A 22,298-nucleotide genomic window follows, 5' to 3' on the forward strand; every position below is an offset into this window, starting at 1 on the left:
AGGGTTAATGGGCATTGCCCTGCAGTAAAACGGCTCCTGTGAATCCTTGAAATGTCAAAGTGGCACAAAACAAGAGAGAGAACCAGGTGCTGCTGGTGTTAAAGGGAGACTGCAGGGCAGCGCCGAGCCCAAACGCATAATTCCTAGACACAGCATGTCATTTCCCATTGCTTACCTCTCATTAATACTAATCAGAATGGCTCTCTGTGAAAAATTGATTTTTAATCGGAAAAGTTAGATCTCTGATCCAGTGTTATTTTTCCTTGAAAAGCATTTCACTGGGAACTGATGGAGAATGTTCTTGTTTGCTGATAGTTTCAAAAGCACTGAACGACCTTTTTTTCCTTCAGTCTTTGGCCCAAATTCGCAACCAAAAATATTTGTTCACATGCTTTGCACAGTCATTGTTGTCAGAAATTCATATTCCATCAAAAAAACAAATTTCAATAGATGTTTTCACTTGATTGAGAAGCATATTAACGCTCAGATGCAAACAGGAGAGCGGACTCTAACAGTGGGCTTCTCCACTTCTCCGGATACTTTTCAACAGGACTGTCACGAGCAGCACGAGGTGCAGCAATGTCAGCTTTAATTAAAACCCTTTGGTTTACCTACTGCACTGAACAGCTGCAGCATAAACTGAGAAGCAAAGGCACCGCAACACGTACAAGTTAAGGTTTTGTTAAACACAAGCAGGAGACAGCACTGACATGAACCTCACACAAAGCTGTTTCATCCCAAAAATTCTAGAAAATGTTGATGACTTCTCCCTGAAATGTCCCACACAAATTTCTGCTGATTTTCAAAGAAATGTCAGCTAGAAAAATGTGCAGGTTGTTGGGTTTTTTTTTCTTCCCTGGAAATTAAAAGGCAACCAACTACTTCATGCTTAGATGTGAGTGGCTTATGAATCACTGCTAGGTACCATTAAATAAGTAGCCCACAGAATTGCTCCATCTAATTCAGTAACAATTAAAATGTAATCTTGCTCCCCAGGCTTTCCAAAGAAAACAATACTTCTTATAAGGTGGATAGTAGCTGTTTACTGATACAAGCCACAGTCAAATGTCGGAGATGTTTGAGATGAAGGGGCTTTAGGTAACCAATAGGTGTAGGTATCAAGTTCTTTTTGAATTTTGGTGTGACTGTAAGATTCGGCAATCCAAAATCTTACACCTCCATGAAGAGATGAGCTGCCCCATGTGCCTTTGCTCATCTTGATGAATTCACCTGCTGCTCCATCTCAGCTGGCACCTCTTTTAGGATGATCAACCTGGTATTTTGAGGCGGACGATGCAGCTCTCCAACTCTCTTGGCAGCAGAATGACTTGGGGTAAAAGCCCATCCTGGGCAGAGAGGCTGACATGAGTATGTAGGTGTCCCACTGATCCGTCGCTCAGGACAAATCCTGCCTGGAACTGAGCACCCACATGAGTATTTAGAGAATGAGGAGGTGTGATCCTCAAGAAGTTATCTATCTCCTTCCTCAGGTGTGTACCACACACCTGGGGTGGGCCCTAATCTCCTGGAGGACCCATTGTTAAGTAATTGCTACAGGATATCACAAACTGATGTGTCTGATAGTCCTTGTCTCATAAATCCGAGCTGCAGCTGTGAGGGTGTAAATAAAAATTCACTTTGAAAGAGTGATGCAAGCAGAAAGGTGGTGAAGGACCAGCCAGCCTGACCCCCCAGAAGAGCTCTCAGGTGCTTCCCAACCCCTTCTACCCAAAATCAACCCAGGGAGCAAAGGTGACTTACACAAACACATTAACTGAGACTGAGTAGGGAGCGTTTACAACAACTGCTCTGTTGTAAAGCAGTGGAAACGTCCTGCACAGGGATGGGGAAAATGGCAACGAAGGACATTTGTCCCTTTTGCCTCACTTTCCCCTTCTGTGCAAAATCCAGGCAAACATATTCACCTCAAGGGAGGGGGAGATTGTTAATTAGATAGACATATGTTATTTTAAACTGAAAAATTCCTAAGTCTGGTGCGCAATGTGTTTTTATTCCTTTGCTTGTTTTTCAACTATTTTTTTGTGAGCGTTCACAGAAATATCTTTGCAAGACAAGCATCTCATTTTCAAGACAACTCTATGAAAACCCCAGGGAACAGCAACTATATTACTTGGAGTTATCTTGATATCATAAGATACAGGTAGCAACTAGTCAAAAGACACAAAGGACCTTTGGAATTTAAACTTGTTAGGTGTTCTGCTTAATATAGCTGAGCAAGAATTTATGCTAGCATTGAAGTTTTCAGGGCTAGGCTGTGCTATTTAAAATGGAATTTCACACTAACGAGCCTAAAATAAAATAATGTGTGGAAGGAGATTTTAAAGTATACTCAATTGTATCAGTTATTGCATATGCACAGCAAAAAATTACAAATACAACCAAACAGCACCCTCTTCTGGACACTAACACCCCTGCAAAATGCTTCTTCAGAAATAGGGATTTTGGAGCAAATCATGAGAGCTATGCTGTTCTAAAGGAGAAAGGGAGAGAAGGTAAGATGCTATAGATAAATGTTTCACTTCCGTTTTCCAAGAAAAACATAGAAAATATTATTCTACTTTTATTTTTCTGTATGTTCTATATAAAATTAACAGAAAGCCAATTTGCTAGGAGCAGATCCTAGTTATGAAAGATTCATTTTCGTCACTTCTGTTATTACTGGGAGACCTTTCAGGTGGGTCACTCAGCAGATTTGGGTTAACAATTTTTTGTATCAAACATATACTTAATTTTTGTCTATTTCCAAGCTTTTAATAAATTTCTTTCCCACTATATATATTCAGAAAATAGTTTGTGGAGCGACATTTTATTCTGTAGCTCTTTATGTGCAAATACGTTGTATGTATTTGATGTTTGGCCTTCTTCAGGAAGATGCTCTTATGTTTCTGAGGCTTGACTGAATAAATTCCTTTCTTAAAATCAAGTTTCCAATGCAAATTTAAAATTTGCTTTCAATGAATCTGCTACCATGTTCTCAGAAAGTCACGAAGCCTGATAATAGATGAAGGAATTTGTTACAGGATTCCTGGAAAGCAAACACACATGATCCTGGGGAATATTACTATGATAAAGAATTAATTGTAAAATGAAAATGAGTGGCTGTTGCAGTTCAGATACTCTTTCCCTAGCTGTGATTTTTGTATGCAGGTGTTATTCTAAAATAACTTAAAAAGAACCCTTCCATGTTTGTTACCCTTTTTATGCCTGAAAAATTAAAGTGTTAAGGTATGTGACATGAACACAAAGCTGAAGCCTTCTTTCAGAAGGATTATCATTTTTTAATATGTTTTTTCTTGTGCAGCAAGTAGTACAGAGTTCCAGTATAGTAGCATTGTGATGCAAAAAAAAAACCCAAATATATTTTTTTTTTTAATTATTATTACTTTTCGTCAGGACTCACCAAGCTAAATACCTTGATGGTTAGAGATCAGTAGATAGAATCTTCTAGTCAGAATATCCTCCAACGCTTTGTAAAACGGCAATATGTTTACATAGTTCAAATGCAGAGGGTTTTGGACAGTATTTCTGACAAAGGTCTAGAGTCAAACTGCCCTGTGTTATGGCCGAGTTAATTAAAATTTGCACGCAGCGTCTCATATACTTTATAAATGTAACCTACAGTAGCATAGAAAGAAATGCAACTCCTGCTCATTCAAACGATCCCACTAAACTCAGAATAGGACTTTTCTTGTAAGAAAACCTTGCAGTCATCAGGAGCTGTAGCTCCAATGCCCAGGATATGGTACTTTATAAACGATGTATAATTACACAATACAAAAGGAGTTATCTCTTTATCTATCATCAGCTAATCTAGCTGAAGAAATCTTTTAAATTAAAAGTTAGAGAGGTTTGATCTCTAATAGCCAAGATATAAGCAAAAGTCCTTCTTAGTGTCATCTGACAGTAAAACATTTCTTTATCATGGACCTTTGCATAACCCACGGCTGTGTGAAGAGGAAACCCGATAAAGGTGTTTTTCTGGCAAACTGATAGGCGATGTTTGTACTGCAATCCTGCAGTGTTTTCTACATGTACAGACTTCACGAAAGACGGTAAGATTTATAGAGAAAAACTGAAGGGAGAAGATTATTTTTGGTAAGCTTTGGAGGGGATGAATTAATAAATTCTCGTTGCCCTGGCTCTTAGGAATTTCATTCTGTCTAAATTTCAGTTTTGTTTTCTGCTTTCCCTCCCCGGTAGAGTTGAACCTGGGAATAGCATCACTCAACGGCTCGTTAGTTTGATAAAGTGGCGTAAGCGACTATAGCTACAATGGGTACTTCCAGCTCAGAAGCATTTATAGGTCTCAAGGGAATTCTGAAAAACACCAGAAAGTCTTTAGGTACTGAATCACAGGCAAGTATTTTGAATCTTTAATTTTTTTTATATATATTCTTTTCTATGAGAACGTCAGAACTAAAATATGGAATATGCTTTTCCCACTTGGTTTCTATTACTTGTAAAGCATTCAAAAGCTTCTAGAATAAAATTACCTCCATGCCCTGATAGAGAGCAAGCAAAACTCCACTGAGTATCAAGGGAGTCCCTCTGCTGGTGTTGCTTTCCATTTTTAACCCAAATATAATAATAAAAATGACTAAATATTAGACTGGAGCTGTACAATCTTAGATCCAGCATTTATTTGTTATCATGTTTATCCCAGTGGGGTTTTACTGTACTTTGCTATTTATACAAAATATATTCCACAAATTAACTAGTTTATTTTCAGGTGTGACACATTCCTTATTGTAATAATATAAGTTTGTTTTAAGAGTTTGTTCAGATTATGATAGCTAATTTACATTAGAATAAAACAACGAATGAAATAAAGGTGGAGAGATAAGAGGTGCAGGAAGGAAGGGAAGGTGCATTTAAAAAATGCAACAATTTTAGGACAGTTTAGGAATAGTCCAACTTAGCAGGGCTGGGGGTCCTGAGGACGGATGCTCCTTGTTCTCGGCATCATCGCTGAAAACTGAATTAAATCCTGAACCAGTATAGCTAACTTTTCCAATCATAACTGTGTATTTTCCACTGAGCGAAAGACAGTGAAGCATAGTTGTGTAGTTAACCCTATAAAAGCCTGAAAATCTCCCCTGTGTGGGTTGAGGTCTGCTTTCTGACAGTGAATAATTAGACGTCTCAACATAAAAATACTTCCCTATTTTGTTACAGTATTCATTGGAGGTTTAATCACAGTTGTCAATGTGCTATTTCAGTGAATAATATTTTCATATTGAGTTATTTTACAGTTCATACAGCAGTAAGAAATATTTTAAAGTACTAAGTGATTATTTAGACTTTATTTATTGTAGAGGAAAGCAACTACGTTGAAAATATTGTATAAATAGCAAATATATTAAACAGCAAAATCCCTACCTTGCATTATGAATTGAAATTACATTATTTTAAAACATTTGAAAAACCTCATCATAATTATATGTTATCAAGGCAGAGACAGATTACCTATTATTTTAATATAATTAATTTGAGCTCAGTGCATTTATGTTGCTGTGTATGTCATTATCCATCAATATAATTACGAAATGCTAAACATTGGGGTTTGAATCTTCAAGTTATTTTAATTGGCTGTGTTTCTTCTCTAAATCCTCTGTCTGTTTGTCTCCATCTTCAGTGTCCGAAGTCTTTAGAAGTTGTGTTTCTTTTTTGTTTGTTTCTTCTTCAGTGACCACAAGGGTATAACCAAGTTTATATTATTTTCTTGCAATACTGTTGGGGCTTTTTCACATCTTATTGGTACGTTTTGTTCATTTGTACATTTATACACTGGTTTATATATATCTTTTTCCCCTCTTTTAAACCTATCCTCCTATTGTGGAAGGCAAATGGAACCATAAATGGTGTAATTTATTTTCAAGGACTTTCTCTACGTCAGGGTTTGTTCTCCTGTGTAGCTCAACTGATAACTCTCTTCCCACTACTTCAGTAGGTTCAGCTTGGCTTTCTGTTGTGGTTTTGGGTCGGTCTGTTTGTTGTTTTTTTTTCCTCTGAGCTTGCAAGGTAGGAAACTTTGCCCCTATGTGATCCCAGGTGACGGGAGGGTGAACAGAAGCTCGCTATGAAGGTAAAATCCTCCACATTTCTTGTCCTACATAAATGTCTGTCCCCAGGAAAGCATTGAGGGCGCAGCTGTCCGGCACCGTGCCCGGGAACGCCTGTCTCCCAGGCTCTGATGAGGCCTGACTTTTTTATACCTCTGTCTGATATTTTCTTTTTCCTTCTCTCTCATGATTGACATTTGTCTTTTCTGGGCCTTGTTTGCTTGCTCTGCACTTGTAGGGAGCCTGAAGCACTGCAGTATTTTCATTGCAGTCAGGTTAAGGGTGACGAAGATTACACATGCATACTGATTTATGCCTTAAAGGCTGGAAATAGTGTCAAGTGTGATCTCAGCAGAGCTCTGCTCGATGACTCAAGCGCTCAGTTCGGTGTTGTACTCTCAGACATCAATCCTCATCCAGTGAAATGAAAACTCCCCGGCCAGAACATCGTTCAATAAAGTCCTGATCTGTAAGTGGTATTAGTTATTAATAAGATAATAATGATGTTTTCAATGCTCATGCCAGAGCCAAAATCAAGCCTTTACAGGGTAAGTACTGCTGAAAGGCAGCGCAAGGGAGAAGCGCCAGCCTCAAAGAGCTTTCAGAGTAAATGTGCCCTGGATAACCAGTATCCACGTATGCACATACTCGTGTGCTTCTGAGAACGTTCAGCTGCAAAGCTTTTATGCAAACAGGTGATATAACCATAAGTCAAATTGTGGCAGAATGCAAACCCCCCTCCCTCCTTCAGTATGGCACATCTCCCCCTTTCTCTGCTACTTGAGGCTAACAGCTTCTTTTGTTTGGCCCAGAGCACCCTGGCTCCTGGGACATTAGAAGAAGGGAGTGCCAAGGCACACTGAGCCGCGCCCAGTGTGGGGGATGTTTGGAGGCTTCAGGGGCACCCACAGCCAGTGTGGGGGGGGTGCAGAGAAGTTTCTAGAGTGCCTACAGTCAGATCTGATCAGATAAAAACGGATTCTCGTCGAGACTCTGCCCATTGTCGCGGGTCTCTCGGAGCACGAGCAAGATGCTGCCGCCGAGAGCCCCTCTCCCCGGGATGGGGATTCCGCTTGCCTTGCCGCCACGGGTGTAAGTAAAACTTCTCGCAGGATTGCGAGTATATTTATACTTTTCGTGCACATACGCACGTATAACTTTCTGTGCTCCATATGAGCGCGTGTAAAATTAATCCTCGCACAATCGCGAGTGTATTTTCCTCCCGTGCACATATGCACGAGTAACTTTCCGTGCACATTTGCAAGCGTACTTTAAATTATTTCCTTGCACAATTGTGAGTGTATTTTCCTTTCGTGCACACTTGCACGCGTAACTTTCCGTGCCCAATACGAGCACGTGTATAAATTATTTCCTCACACAATCGCGAGTGGCCGCCGAGAGCCCCTCGCACAATCGCGAGTGTATTTTCCTCCCGTGCTTCCACGTAAGCACGTGTAGGATTCCATGCACACTTGCACGTGTAAGTAAATTAACTCTCGCAGGATTGCGGGTGTATTATAAATTTACCCTCGCACAATCGCGAGTGTACACTTCCCGTACTCACTACGAGTGCGTGTATCTCTTTAAAAATAATCCCGCACCGTGTTAGGCAAGTGTGTACTTCTCCGGGACTCAGGGCCAGCTCCGGCATTTTTTTTGAGTGAAGCCACGTGTATGCACGCCGTGGACCGCCTGTTGGTTGTATCAGTTGCTGCCCCTCAAATAATTTTCCTCAGCTGATATCCGAACCTTTATTTAAGTCACTTTGGAGTGCTAAAACCCTGTTCCTCGCCGGTCTAATAAAAGTTGTTTTGGACTCTGTTGTCCCTTAAATTAACCTGCGAGGACTCTCCGTGACACAAATGTTTTTAAAGACAGATCCTTACATTATTATATTTGGATGTCATAAGTTCTTGTAAACCGCAGTGGATCTGAAGGTGGCTGTTACCCCAAAGACATGAGGCAGGTTTTTTTTTAAGTAATTCAATCTCTGCACTACGTTGAAGTCAGTGCCTATTGACTGTTTTTTCTTCTTCTAACCATATATGCAAAACAAAAACCAGAGAGGCTGACTTGGCAGTTAATATTCCCTTAAGATACAAAAGGCCAAGGACTAGATCCACAGGCACCTGCAGTGCAAGCTACTGGTTCTTTTTCTGCAGGTGCCTTTCCCTCTCCGGTTTTAGCCTGCACCTGAAAAACCTTTCCCAGCACAGACATTATCAAAATTCACGTATCCCTATGAAAAGCATTAACTCGGCGCCCACCTTGTCGTCCCACAGTGAAAAAAAGCCTGAAAATTCCCAGCTGAGCTGTATTTGCAGCATGCTGGGAAATACCAGAGATGGAAAGAATAACGCAAGAGCAGCCCAAGACTGAGCACTTTGCTTCCAGCTGCCTTCAGCCCTTGCCAGCACAGGGAACTCAGCAGTTCGGTTTGCTATTGACCAAGTGCTTTTTGCAAGACAGCTGGAAGGAATGACAGAAGGGATGGAGGGAATTCCTCCTTCAGATGCCAGCTGCAGGACGGTTAGCTCTGAATCTTTTCCCGTAAATTAATTCAACACCTCTCATTAATAGCGTCCAGTTGCATAAGGTAGCAAATGTTTCTAAAAGAGATGGTAACGCACCAGACACAAAATGCTTCATATCTGACTCAGTGTAACCTCAGACCATCCTGGTATCAATTAAATATTGTTACCTTGACGTGCAGCCGAAGGAGCAGCACAACAGTGGGGACGGCTGTGATGCTCCTTCCCTGCGGTGTTTGTTCTGGCACTCAAAAGGGGGCATATAGCCTGCCCAGCTGTCATTACAGGTCCTTGGATAGTGAAAATTCACTTTTAACAAACCACAATGCCTATTCTTCTCTAATTGAGTCAAGCAGGCTTATATTCTAATGAAAATGCATTAAATCAAGGGAGAAATAGATAAAAATAAGTTATGCTGTGCTGCACAGTACACCTGTAACTGCTGGGTAGACAGATAGGCAGACACTCTGTCAGCTTTGGAAATGGGTCATAGTGTTGTGGAAAAAACAGTAAAATGAGTCAAAAGTCAGCTTTCAGTTCTACAGCGCTATCTATACTGTGGAAAAATAGTTTCAAGTTGATTACCCTTACTCTAAGAATTAATTTCTTTTGGATATACTCCCAAAAGAGTCTCATCAGCCTTAACTGCATTCCTGTTTCTGTGCTATGCTTTATAGGTACTGGCTATGCAACCATGCTAACGTAAAAACATGTATATTTCCAGAATCAATGTAAATTCCCTGATTTTTATTATTTTGAGGGTGAGGGAGGATTCCGAATAAATTTTAAAACTCCTAATAATGTTCCACATTCAATACATGTTGTGTGGAGTTTATTTGGTTTCCTTCTTCATTAGTATTTTAACATATTAATCAAAGTTTTAATCTAAAGTTGGATTAAAATATACCTGAGCTCTTTAAGTGAGATAAATTTGCTCCTTGCAACCAGCACTATGATGTGCTATCAAACAGCAGGTTTCCAAGGACAGAACTCGGATTATCACCTTTTGTGTCTTATCTTGGCCTCCTAACAATCCCCTGTCTGTGCTATATTGTTTTGGCAAAATAGGTCAACGGACATGTCAAGTGGACACCACTTTCACAGGAAAATAAAACTTCAACTGTAACACGAATGGGCATTTGAAATTCTCAGTATGTTTAGTGCATGCACACACTATTCTGCATTTATTAATGAATAAACTGATACTTCTACACAGCTATAAAATCATCCAGCAACAAAATCAAACTCACAAGGAGAAAGCAGAATGAATAGTTTGTTTTCCCACTCGCATTCATTGTCATTATATGATCTTTGGTTACCCACATTAGCCCATTTTCCTCCCTCTGCAGCCGCTTTACCCCTGTATCACCAGGCAAGTGTTTTTCTCCCACTACTGTGCAGTCTCGAGAGCACGGCAGAAATGTCGATACCTAACACGAGTCTGAAGGTGGCTGGAGCCTGAATTGGACACAAAGTGCGGGCAGACGGAACGTGTCTCTCAGAAACTTCAGCTGCCAGAGTCTTTACTGATCGCTCACAAATGGAGCTTTTGTGTCTTACAGCTTGGTGAAACTCAAGTAGCAAAAGTAAAGTACATGAAGTGAAGGTCATCTGACTTCCAAATTTCCATTTTCTACTCAGTGTATGTATAATACTGTGGGTTTTTCCTGAACAGCCAATTTTTAATATATGGCAGGGCAACATAACTTTGTGTGCTGGCACTCCAAAAGGGCTGAGCCAGTTTGCTGCTGCAAAGCATTAAATGCACTTGGCACAAAACATGTCAATCCCTCCTAAAAAGGGGTGTCATCTTATAGGAAAGTGTTTTCTCCAGCTCTGAAGGAGCACCGCCTGTAATGCACAGAGGTCTACATCCAGAAACCCACGCAGACAATGGGTGACTTCAGTGGGTATCAGATTCTTATTTGGCACTATAAATTATCTTCGAGATTTGAGGTGAGCATGATGGAAAACCTGTAAAGAGCTGGACTATCAAGAGTAGTTTTCAGGTAAGTATGCCTGTACAAACAATTTGGTTTTCTGCAGAATTATCAGTGTCGTACTAGCAATAAACATGATTTTGCATGAAGACCATTAATACGACCTAAAAGGCCAAAACTTAAGGCTAGTTTTTGCTGTCTTGACTACCCTAAGATTTAAACCCAGTGTCAACCCTAAGTCATTGCCAAACTCCCGCAAGCACTGCTAGGCAAATTAAAGCTCTACTTTAAGGCCTCAGCGGGGCGCAGGGCTGAAGCAAACACGAGGCCTCGGCCCCGCTGCCCCAGCCACGGCGGGTCCACATGCTGCCAGGCCAGAGCGGCCACCCAGCCCATGGCAAAGGCACACACGGGGCAATTCACCTCCCATGGAACACGCAGACCTTGCCGTGCTGGGCACAGGGTTTAATGACAGCGGTTTGGCCTGTCAGGGGTGTCCCGCATGGGGCTTTCCCCTGGGGCCAGTGTGGTGGCAGAAACAAGTGCGTTTTCGGACATGCTAAAGCAAGATGGGGGCAGCACTGCTGTCCCTAAACCAGGGTTCGTTACCCGGTGTGCCTACAAATGAGCCAAATTCAGCACACAGAGACAAGATATTATTACAAAGTCATGCAAGTCTGGGTGCTGGGATAAAGCCAACACGCCATGCATTATATACAAAATCTTATTGCCACTGAGGGCAGTCCTGAAGAGCCAACTGGTTGCACATTTGCATATTGCATTACATAATCCTTTTAGCATATCATGACCAATGTTCAGCAAAATGGCACTTCATCCAGAAGCCTCGAGGTTATGTGTTAAAGCAAGGCTCAACTAACAGTGCGGGCTTCAGAATGGCTAAAGCTGCAACGCCAGGAGTGTCTGCAGTTCGCGATTTGGTGTTTTGCAAGTCACTCTTTGTTATATGAGCAGACTGACCTAAAACTGAAAGGATTTACGTAGGTTTAGGTCAGGGATTTCAGACAGGATTCACTCCTTTAAGGGATGGCAACAGCAGCAGCGGAGCGCTCGGGCCGGCGGCGGGTGAGGGCAGCCGCGGCCTCGCCGCTGCCACTGAGCATGCTCGGCTCCTCCACATCCGCCCCGCTAAGCGGCCGACAGGCGCGGGCAGAGGTTCCTTGCCGGTAATAGGTGCCGTGCGGGCGGCGGAGCCGGCCTGCGGGACTCGCTGCCGCCATGAACCCCGGCGGCGGCGGCGGGGAGGCGGCGCCCGCCTTTCCCGGCTCCGTGCAGTGTAAGTGCCGCTGCGCGCCAGCGGGGTATGCGCGCTCCGGGGCCCGCGCGGCGGTGAGTGGAGCTGAGCTGGGGCCTGGGCAGGCCCCGAAACCTGAGTAGCGCAAGAAACAGGCGGGATCGGAGCCCGGGAACCTGGCTGGGGGGGGGAACCCGGGAATCTGGGTGACGCCGCAGGCCGGGAGGGGCGGCGGGACCCGGGCGAGCTCGGTGCTGAGGGGCTGCGGCCGCTGGGCGAGGCGGGAACCCCCTGCGGGACCCTGACACCTACGTGGAAACGTGCCGGGGGCCGCGGGCGGCCTGTTCTCCCCGGCAGCGCCGTGTCCGTCCCGCCGCGGGGGTCCCGCAGCCCCGGGCCCGCAGGGGCTGTCCCGCAGCGGGGGGTGTGTGTGTCGGGTTGAGCGGTTCCCCCATGGCCGTTCCCTCCCGACGAGCTCTGCTCCTGTTTCCACAGTTCCCGGCGGCACCACCGTGCTGGTGGAGCTCACCCCCGACATCCACATCTGCGGCATCTGCAAGCAGCAGTTCAACAACCTCGACGCCTTCGTTGGGCACAAGCAGAGCGGCTGCCAGCTCAGCAGTGCGGCCGCCGGGGCTGCCAGCACCGTCCAGTTTGTGTCGGAGGAGACGGTGCCGTCCACACAGGCGCAAAGCGCAGCCAGGACCATCGCTTCAGAGACCCAAACCATCACAGGTATCATCACATTGTGTCCCAGGAGCTGCAAAATGCCTGTGCAAAAGTGGCAACATCACAGAGCCCTCTGCACGTATGTCCCTGTCACACTAAGCTAAAATGACACTTCTTACATTAGTCATCACGTACCTGCAAGCAAAAAAAAAAAAGAAAAAGTGGCTTGCTGCCTTCTTGGTATGATAACTATTAGCTAATTGGCTAATTGAGATACAAGTTCACTTAGGGGATTGATGAACTCAAACATTGTATAACCAACTTGTGCAAGCTAATTGGAGTCGTCAATACTTATGGAAATTAATCAAGTTACTATCCATTTTATTTTTTAAGAGTGCTCTGGACGAAAAACAGACTCTGAATTGCTGTCAGGCGCCACTCCAGGCCTTTGTATGTGGGAACGCTGCATTCCCTAATATTGCACCTACAACTAATCAGCATGAAAAATATTACGCAAAATTTGTGCCTATGTGGAGGCTCAACTGAGGTCCTGATCCTGCAGACATTTAAATAGAACTGTGATTTTCTTCCCATGCATGAAGGTTTGCCCTTCTATATGAAGTTCTGTTTTGTTTTGGTCTGGAACCTTACTAAAATTCAAATTATTTGACTTTAATTTGGATAGACAGATGAGGGTAGAGAATCCGGAAGAGCAGTGAAACAGACTGAATTTGGGGCTCACTTCCAGGAATTTTTGTATTATAATCCCTCAACTCGCTGTGGGTTTTGGATGAGTCATTTTTCTGCTTCATATTTACTCTTTAAAATGAGGGCAGTTATGTCCTTCTGCTCTTTGGGGTTATAGCATTTAATTGATTTAAAAGCTGCAACTTTGGCTGAGAGAGTTTCACCTGTTATTCTTTTGAGTAATAGCTGAAACCAGTATAGCTGAAAGAGGCTAAATTTCAACAATTTAAAAAAAAAATGTTTACTTGATTCCTGTTTGACAACATTTGCCATATAATTTGTTTTCTCCTTTGGGCTTTCAACACAGCCAGTGTTGAAAAACAAACATACCCTTATTAATGTAAGAGCTGGACAGGCATGAGAAGAAACTGAACTGAAGAAACTGGGGGCTGCAGTCAGATTGGGCTCAGAGGGAGACAAGTGGGCCTATGTAGTGTTGTACTAAGTTCAGTGGTTCATCAGGTCTTGACAGAATTTTCAGTGACAGCAAGGAAGAGAAAAGCCTTTTTCCTTTCTTCCTCCGCCAGGTGAATAGGAATCCAGGAACAGTAATATGGCTGGAAAAAAAAAAAAAAAAAAACAAGCAATAAACTGTTGAAACTAGAAAATAATTATGTTTTTCTCATTGGAGAAGTTAATGTTCTCAAATGAAGCTCTTCTATGTGTTTAGTTTCTGCACCAGAGTTTGTTTTTGAGCATGGCTATCAAACATACCTGCCCAGTGAGAGCACTGAGCCTCCAGCTGCTGCTATCGTCTCTACTCCACCAAAACCACGCTCGAAAAAATCCACTTCCTCACTTACACAGAAGAAACTAAACTGCTGCTATCCGGGTAAGATGTGGACTACACCTTCTTCCTTTGCATTTTAAATTGGCAGTTTCATACAGTGATATGCACAGTAGCTCTGTCTGTCTTAAGCAGTTAAGACACGCAGGACCTGGAAGGCAACCCACTTACTGAAAGTGCGATGTACCATTGGTACCAGTGGTAGTTCTGTGATTGATTTGACATACGCAAGAAATATTATACATGCCTTTTGCGTTATATGTTTTGTATTCCATCAGTTAGCATTTTTATAAGGATAGATTGAACCGAAGTATTTGGGGACCTTAATGACTAAAAACAATGCAATATGCAGAAAATGTGTGCAGAGACAGCCTTGTAGATGAGTAGTCATCTTAATGGAAGCAGAAGTCACAGTCTCTTTTCTCAAGCTTGCCTTCATTTGAAAGGCACATTTCAAATGCTGAGCATTTAGTTTCTCTGCTCTAAAACTGTAGCACTTTCCACTCGGACAGGATTCCTGAATGGTGAGCTGTTACCCAAGTTCCCAATTGCATTAACTTGAAGTCATCTGTGGAATTAATTAGTTTCCCCAGCATCCCCTGTGTATTGTAAAAAGCATCTCAAATCCTAGGCAGATTCCAAGGAATTTGTTTCAAAGCTTACATAAAACAGTGATGTAGAGAGTGAATTGCCTCCTGGGGAAGCATCAGAAAACTAAAGATCTTAGGTAAGACGGTCACTGTTTTAAGTAGATGTGAGTAAACAGGATGGGTAACTTGTTTTCTGTTAATACTGAATTTTAAAGAAAATGTTCTGGAAAATAAACATAACGCCCAGAATACAGTAGTATATTTTTATTATTTTCTTAGATTCAATTGATTGATCTTAATCTTACTGTTTTCAGGTTGCCAGTTCAAAACTTGCTATGGTATGAAGGATATGGAACGTCATCTACGAACACACACAGGTCTATATAGTTTCTTCTTCTTTTGCTTGGTTTCGTTCTCTTGCCTATTCTCATACAAAATAATCTATCTATAGATAAACTATGTGGAACATACACGTATGTCTGTACGTTTTAGTATCATAGCTCTCTGTACCTAGAGAATTGCTCTTTCTGGGTTAGCCATGTCCCGCCATGGGCAGTACCACTCACAGCTATGAAACATGAACACTGTGCGTTGATTTAAGGCACAGTTAAATTACTAAGGTACAGGCCCTGTGTTTATCAAGGTGCAGTGTGGTGGTGATGCATAAACTAGTTTGCTCTTCAAATGCAACAATGATCCCGGCATCTCCCCTTAAACCTTGATTTCATAGTTGTAAAAGGAGAGAGTTCCAAAGGATCCTCTGAATTTGTTGTACTTGTGCATGCAGCCTCTGGAACAAAGGAGAGTTCTTGGCTGATGTGACAGCTGCTGAAATCCAATGTCCAGCTTTTGAAAAGTAGCCCCATTTCTATTAAGTGTTTACTCTGTGCTTTTTTTTTTTTCTTTTTTTTTTTTTTTTTTTAATTGAAACAACATCCTTCTGGTGCAAAAATTCTCGGTGTGTTGGTGCTCTTCTGTTTGTTGCAGGAGACAAGCCCCATAAATGTGAAGTTTGTAACAAGTGTTTTAGTCGTAAGGACAAGCTGAAGATGCACATGCGTTCCCACACCGGGGTGAAGCCTTACAAGTGCAAGCACTGTGACTACGCCGCTGCCGACAGCAGCAGCCTCAACAAGCACCAGCGCATTCACTCCAACGAGCGTCCTTTTAAATGCCAGATCTGTCCTTACGCAAGCCGCAACTCTAGCCAGCTAACCGTACATCTCAGATCTCACACAGGTAAGTTTGTACTAAAATTCAGATTCAGGTTTGAAGGTCATAGGGGAGATTTTTCAAAGTGTACAGGTGTCAAGGTACCAGAAAGGGCCTATTTGAAATCCCAAAAGCACCCAGGCATCCCGGTTCTGTGAATTTCTTGGGCATAGAGTCTAACAGGGCAGTACAGCTCTGCTAAAAATACCTGGAAGCAATCAGAGGCAGATCTGACTCTTGGTAGATTTTCTTCTAAATTGATTTTGAAACTGCCTATTAGATGTTCTCAAACCAGCAACGCTAAAGGATCTGGTGGATTGATTGATTGATTAAGAGCATCTAGGTTCTTATCTGCATCTCAGATCTGGTCCACTATATTAGAAACACTGAAATTGCTTTGTCATTGAACTAGTTATATCAGTGCAAAACTCAACTGCATAATTTAGTTTTTCTTGCATCAGTAAATTAGGAAGTAATTAGCAATTTAAGTTACATCTTTCTTTGACCTTTCTTTGTGGTATCTTCCATGTGCAGACTGATGGTCATGAACACTAGTATGAGCAGCAGGAACTATATTTTTGCTATATGAATAGAAAGTTTTAGCCTCCAGGCTTATAAACATTGTCTCATTTGCATTATTTACCTAAGTTTGATTTTAATCCGATTTCGCTTTGATAGTTTGTTCCTAGAAGTGATTTCCTGTAAAGATACCGCTGTCTTCGTAGAGTTGTCTTCATATGTTGTCTTCCACCTAATCCAGGGTACTGGATTAGTTTCTGTGTTGAGTTTTATACATTTGATTAGTTCTGTGAGTTGTAGCTGCAAGGTGGTTATGGTTCAGTGGTTACTAGATTAGCTTTGGACCTATCCTACATCTAATTCTGAATTCAAGTACTAAACAATGTTAGATCAGATGTGTGCAAGATGGGATTTCTTTTGAGTAGATAAAAGAAATAAATCCCTTGTGCATTGTGAAGCGGGGGGGGTTAAACCAATCTGTCTCTAACAGAAAAGAATCTTTTATACTTCACAGATCTGCTGTGATGGAACAGGCAGGCCGTCAGGCAGTTGGTTTACAAGTTTCTCTCTTTATTGCTGTATAAGATGATGTGATGGTCAGTCAAAATAGTACGGGTTGTTGTGAGAAGTTATCTGTTAGTAAACAACACTAGTCAGAGATTATGGTATTGCATTTTCCTCATGTCATACAAGAGTCTGCATACTTGTGCAGTTATTCCTGTGGAGAACCTATGAGTGATCATGATTCTCTTGTATTTCCAGTAGAGAGGTTTTTGTGGCATTAAATATTGCAGTAGTTGGGAAAGGGTTGTAAGCTACTTTATCTCCTTTTGGCTGATCAGTCTATTGTATCTTATGCTAAAATGGTTTTGTTGTCTCTTCCATTTCTCCAAAATAAATCCTCTTTACTAAAGGACTTTTTTAATTTGCTGAAAGAAGGCACAAGAATTTTGAAAGTAATAATCTCATCCTCGTTAGGTTACAAAGCTGTTATCCATACAGCCAATTTTAGTGGAAAAGTAAGACTGGTATGTAGAATATATTGCTTACTGGAATTAAATTAGTCGTTCTTTGGAAGGTGAGTGTAATCTACATTGCTGAGAGTGAGATCATCTACCTAGCATTACTTGGTGAACTAGTCATCTAAAGATCAGTTTCCTGTTAATTTGAGTAAAACTATTCTTACAATTAATAATTCCAGGATTAGACACTGTTTTTTAAAAGCTATATTCTGTCAGTGTCGATGATGTATGGACAGAAATGTAAAGAAATGTAAGTAATAACCCACTGTCTAAATAAATGGAACCAACATAGTTTGCTATATTTAATAAATTACTAATTCTTTTTCATACATTGTGTTACCCTGTATGTGAAAATTAAGTCATTGAAACATGTCCTGTGCCTTCATCAGCAAAGCAGACAAAAATTCAGTAGCTGAGTGTGCAGCTGAGACTGTAAAATGAACTAGATGAACAAACAGCGCATCTCCATTAATAAAATCTGTTTAATATAGATAATACACCATGTATCTCAATTATTAAACAGATACTTGGATTAGCACAGTAGGCCACAGCTTGATTTGAAAAATGTGCAGCTAAACCTATGACATATGTAGCTGGATAAGCAAATTATGCAAAATTATACAGTTATCACAAACTCTGTAAAATATTAACTTATAAAATAAATCAGCCATTTGCAGTTTGATTATTTAAGAAGATAAATGCTTGCTAAGCTGAGTACACTCTCCTCCTTCCCCCACCAAGGGTGTCTTGGAACCTAATAACACAATTCTTCCACTTTTTCAAAGTGATACCTACCTAGAGACTTCACGCTCAGGTAGTTTAGAGAACCTCTTATTGAGATTAAAGGAAAAAGTGAATGTTTATTTAGTTGGGTTGATAGATTTGGATTTTTTTTTTATGATTTCAGAATGGAGTCATTGGTCTTTACCTTGGAATTGATTATGGGCTAAACAGAACTACAGCTTAATTTGATCATGTGTGTTGTGACAAATAAAGGCAAAATAGTTGTTTAGATCCAGATCAAGTGGTTATTTGTGTAGGCGGTCTGACAAAACCAGGCTTACAGAGATCTTGCAGATGAGTGTGTTCATTTTTTGTGCTGTATCAGTTAAGAATGTGACCTAACTTTCAACTACTATTGTAAGCTTTCTGAAACAGCATTGCTCTCAAAAAACAAAACAACGACAAAAAAAAACACCACCACTACCTATGAATATTTTATATACCTGTTTGCATGACTACAAGCTGATATTAGATTTTCTTGAAGTAATCTATACAACATTATTAGGTGTGATACATGGTGCAAATATCTCTTTCTTGGTTGCTGTAATGCCGGAAAAACAAAAGCTTAATGTTACTTGTCTGTGTAGACGCATTTCCCCAGGGTCCCACACTTGTATGTTTCATTAGTCTCACATTTGTCTTTTCAGGTTGCGTTTGTGTAGCTGTGATCCCTCTTTTTTTTTCCAACTGTAGTAATGTTGTTGCTGTGCAGCCACCTGCTGCTGACCCAGGTGTGGGCTTTTGTCCCTACATCTCCCTGTGTTCTGGACAAGTTTCCCCTGCCTTCCTGTGCCAGCAACAGTATTTGTGCTGCACCACATGAACCAGGCCAAAAAAGAGGAATCAGTTTTTCTAGTTGGCTAATCTAACTCAACTATATGGTTGAGCAGTAAAGCTGGTGCCTGTCAAGCATCCATTTCTGCAGTCGCCTGCCATTTACCTGGCTTAAAGTGAACCTACGAGCCTCCCTGTAAATCTGGTAGTATAAACATGGATGTGTTTATGTTGTTTTCTTAGTCTTCAAAAATACAGCAGCTGTGGAAGTTAGTGTTTATTAATTCTAAACACTAGTTGAGATGCACTGTTGCTAAAGAGGGACAAATGAAAAACTTTAGTAGCTTCTCTGGAGCACACTGGACAGTGAAATGAACTAAAAATGGAAAATATCTAAGATTCAGACATGAAAAGCCAACAGATGTGGGCAGGCATGCGTGTGGAGAGTTTGTACACAAATATATCAGACCAGTTGATAAATACCATACTATTAAAGTTTTCTACACCTTGAAAATACGTTGGGAGTTTCCAGGTATTTAGAACACGTCAGTTGTACGTAATTCATTATAACATTGGTCTCTCCAATAGATCTTAGTGTCTCATCTCTAATTTGAACTGCATTTTTTGTCGACAGGAGATGCTCCTTTCCAATGTCAGACATGTCCTGCTAAATTTAAAATCAACTCGGACTTGAAGAGGCACATGCGTGTGCATTCTGGTGAGAAACCTTACAAGTGTGAGTTCTGTGAGGTCCGGTGTGCCATGAAAGGAAACTTGAAATCGCACATTCGTATCAAGCACAGCATGGAAAATACTCTCAAGTGTCCAGAGTGTGAATTTCAGTGTGGAAACAAAACAAGCCTTCGGCACCACATACGAACTCATCAGCCCGAACAACCAGTGAAGTGCTCAGAGTGCAACTACTCCTGCTCCAACAAGGCGGCTCTGAAAGTGCACGAGCGAATTCACTGCAAAGATCGTCCTTTTAAGTGTGAATTCTGCAGCTTCGATACCAAGCAGCGGAGCAACCTGACAACCCACGTGAGGAAAGCTCATGGTGACAAAGTCAAGACCAAGAAGCAAACAGCGGAGAAGGAAGGAGATAGGCCCAAGCAAGGTGGCTCCAGGCAAGTTGCCAAACTGGATGCCAAGAAAGCATTTAAGTGTGACCTGTGTGATGCCTCCTTTGTCCGAGAAGATTCTCTTAGGAGCCATAAGAAGCAGCACAGTATGTATAATGGCTCTAAAAATAACGAACTGGCTGTTCTGCAGCTCCAGATGGATCCCAGTCGGCAGGCCAGCGCTCCAATTACTGTCAGTCACCTCCAGGTCCCACTGCAGGCTGCTCAGGTTTCCCCATACAACGAGGGAAGGGTCAAGATCATCGTGGGTCACCAGGTCCCCCAGACTAACAGCATCGTTCAGGCTGCCTCAGTCAATGTCATGCCTCCTACACTCGTCACCCAGAATCAGGAAGATCTCTCAGCCAACAGCCGCTTGCAGCTGCTGGGCCAGGTCAGTTTGTTGGCACCACCTCCAGCTCCCCTGGCCCAGAGTGAAGCGGGGCCTGTGGCACAGCCAGCGGTTCTTCTCACAACCCACGACCAGAGCGATGGAAGCGCTTTGCATCCGACTCTGATTCCTGCTGCTCCTGTCAGCAGCCATGAGGCTTCGGCAAACCCAGCTTTCATCACCAGCTCTGCAATCAGCTGCTCTGATTTAGAAGGCCTTAATGCTTTGATACAAGAAGGAGCAACAGAAGTGACTGTGGTTAGTGATGGAGGTCAGAGTATAACAGTGTCCACTTCAGCTCCCCCTCCTATATTTTCTTCATCCTCTCACACAGAAGCCCCTAAGCAGACCTATTCTATCATTCAAAGTGGAGCCCATACGGCTTTGCTGTGTCCAGCAGACTCCATACCAGATTAGTCGCAAAGTACTGTTGCTAAATAAATTTCGGTCTCGGAGGCGATGCTGAGTTCAGCAGAAATGCACAGGACATACGTGAATGCAGGATTTGTCCTACAAAGCCAAATACCTTCCACTTACACATTTTACTTGTCTATACATGGAAACATGTATCTTGTCTGTGAAAAAGAGGATGTGTATATTTATGTGCCTCTATTTAAATCAGAGGCTGTGTTCTTTGTAAAATCAGACCATTGAAGCAACTGTTGACAATTTCACCAGGCAATAAGCTTCCCAGAATATGATTCTTGTATTGTGCTGGCTAAAATAAGGAAGACTCACACAAAAAGGTAATAGTCCAGGCCATTCTGAAGTATATTTTGAAGTGCAGTCTGTTTCAATTATGTGCTATGTATGCATTAACTGCACCTGGTTGATTGTTGATCTGTAAGAAATGTCTACCATGGGTCTAACACAGACCTAGTAAAGTGTAAGGAGGTTGTTCCTTGATATCTGTAGAAATTTCCGTCACCTGGCACTTAATCTGCAAGTGCTTATGCAGAAGACCAGATGATCATTTTTAGAGAACAAAAGAATTTTGTTGATCAGGAATAACTAACTTTGTTAGCAAGAACATGATTGCAAATCATAGATACGGCACAGTGATCTCTGTCAAAGACACCTGTGTTTTAAAAAAACAACTGCAAATATATTTTTTACAAATGCTACTTACGTTTTGTTTTTATTTTGATGCTGCCTGCTTGTAGTTCCATGGGTGGTAAGTGTATTATGTTTTGTCTCTGTCCTTTTCAAGTTAAACAGGAAAAGGGAAGAGATTGAATTAATTCCATTTAAAACAAACAAACAAAGCGATTCTAATCCAAGGTCTGAAACTCTAATGTAAATTCAGATTGGATCACAAGGAGATAGAAATGTGCATCATATAATGGTAAATTACTATCATGAATTAATTCTAGGCTGTATTTTGATCTATGCAATATTATAGTCTTATCTGGTAAGCATTCTTGTAGTGGTAGCTAATAATATCTTCACTACCAGACTCCCTAGTTAAAGAACAGAGTCTCAACTTGGGAAAACAGCTCCGTAGGGGCCTGGGTCTGCGACAATTGGAGATGGTTTCACAGCCAGACAGCATCCCAAGGACAATTGTTAACATACATGAAGACTGAAAAGCGACATCAAAACCACCTCCGAGAGAACCTCTTGGGGAATAAAAGTCAAGTTAAATTTCACAGTATTTGCTAGTGGGAGGCAGTGAATGATTGCTTTATGTGCTAGAAATATGCTTGGAAAACTTGGATATAATAAGGGCCGCTTTCTGAATAGGGCTCGTGTTTGAAATTTTTAGCTGGTACAGATTGCATTTTGTGTATGTGGGGGGGCTCCTGCTCCTTCCCCCTGGTGTACGTGCTCTATATGGTGTAAGGCTTCCTGCTGTACAACAACAAGTAGGAAAATGC

The 22,298-nt window shown here is 41.8% G+C and overlaps 1 protein-coding gene across 1 annotated transcript; it reads left to right on the plus strand.

Moving 5' to 3' along the window:
- The first annotated feature begins 11,669 nt into the window (after positions 1–11,669).
- On the plus strand, positions 11,670–21,545 carry ZFP64 (ZFP64 zinc finger protein). The gene is made up of 6 exons (XM_065032511.1): positions 11,670–11,848; positions 12,302–12,541; positions 13,893–14,054; positions 14,914–14,976; positions 15,587–15,838; positions 19,544–21,545. Exons 1-6 carry the CDS (start codon positions 11,791–11,793, stop codon positions 20,836–20,838), a joined length of 2,070 nt encoding a protein of 689 aa, XP_064888583.1. The 5' UTR covers positions 11,670–11,790; the 3' UTR covers positions 20,839–21,545.
- Positions 21,546–22,298: the final 753 nt, after the last annotated feature.

Source organism: Columba livia, chromosome 16 (assembly GCF_036013475.1).
Source record: "Columba livia isolate bColLiv1 breed racing homer chromosome 16, bColLiv1.pat.W.v2, whole genome shotgun sequence".
Classification (NCBI taxonomy): Eukaryota; Metazoa; Chordata; class Aves; order Columbiformes; family Columbidae; genus Columba; species Columba livia.

What these genes read in the sequence shown, in the direction of transcription:
- ZFP64 (XM_065032511.1), top strand. Translation starts at nt 11,791, where the DNA reads ATGAACCCCGGCGGCGGCGGCGGGGAGGCGGCGCCCGCCTTTCCCGGC. An exon ending in AGAGACCCAAACCATCACAG is followed by an intron (nt 12,542 to 13,892) that starts GTATCATCACAT and finishes CTATGTGTTTAG; the next exon opens with TTTCTGCACCAGAGTTTGTT. An exon ending in ACATCTCAGATCTCACACAG is followed by an intron (nt 15,839 to 19,543) that starts GTAAGTTTGTAC and finishes TTTTGTCGACAG; the next exon opens with GAGATGCTCCTTTCCAATGT.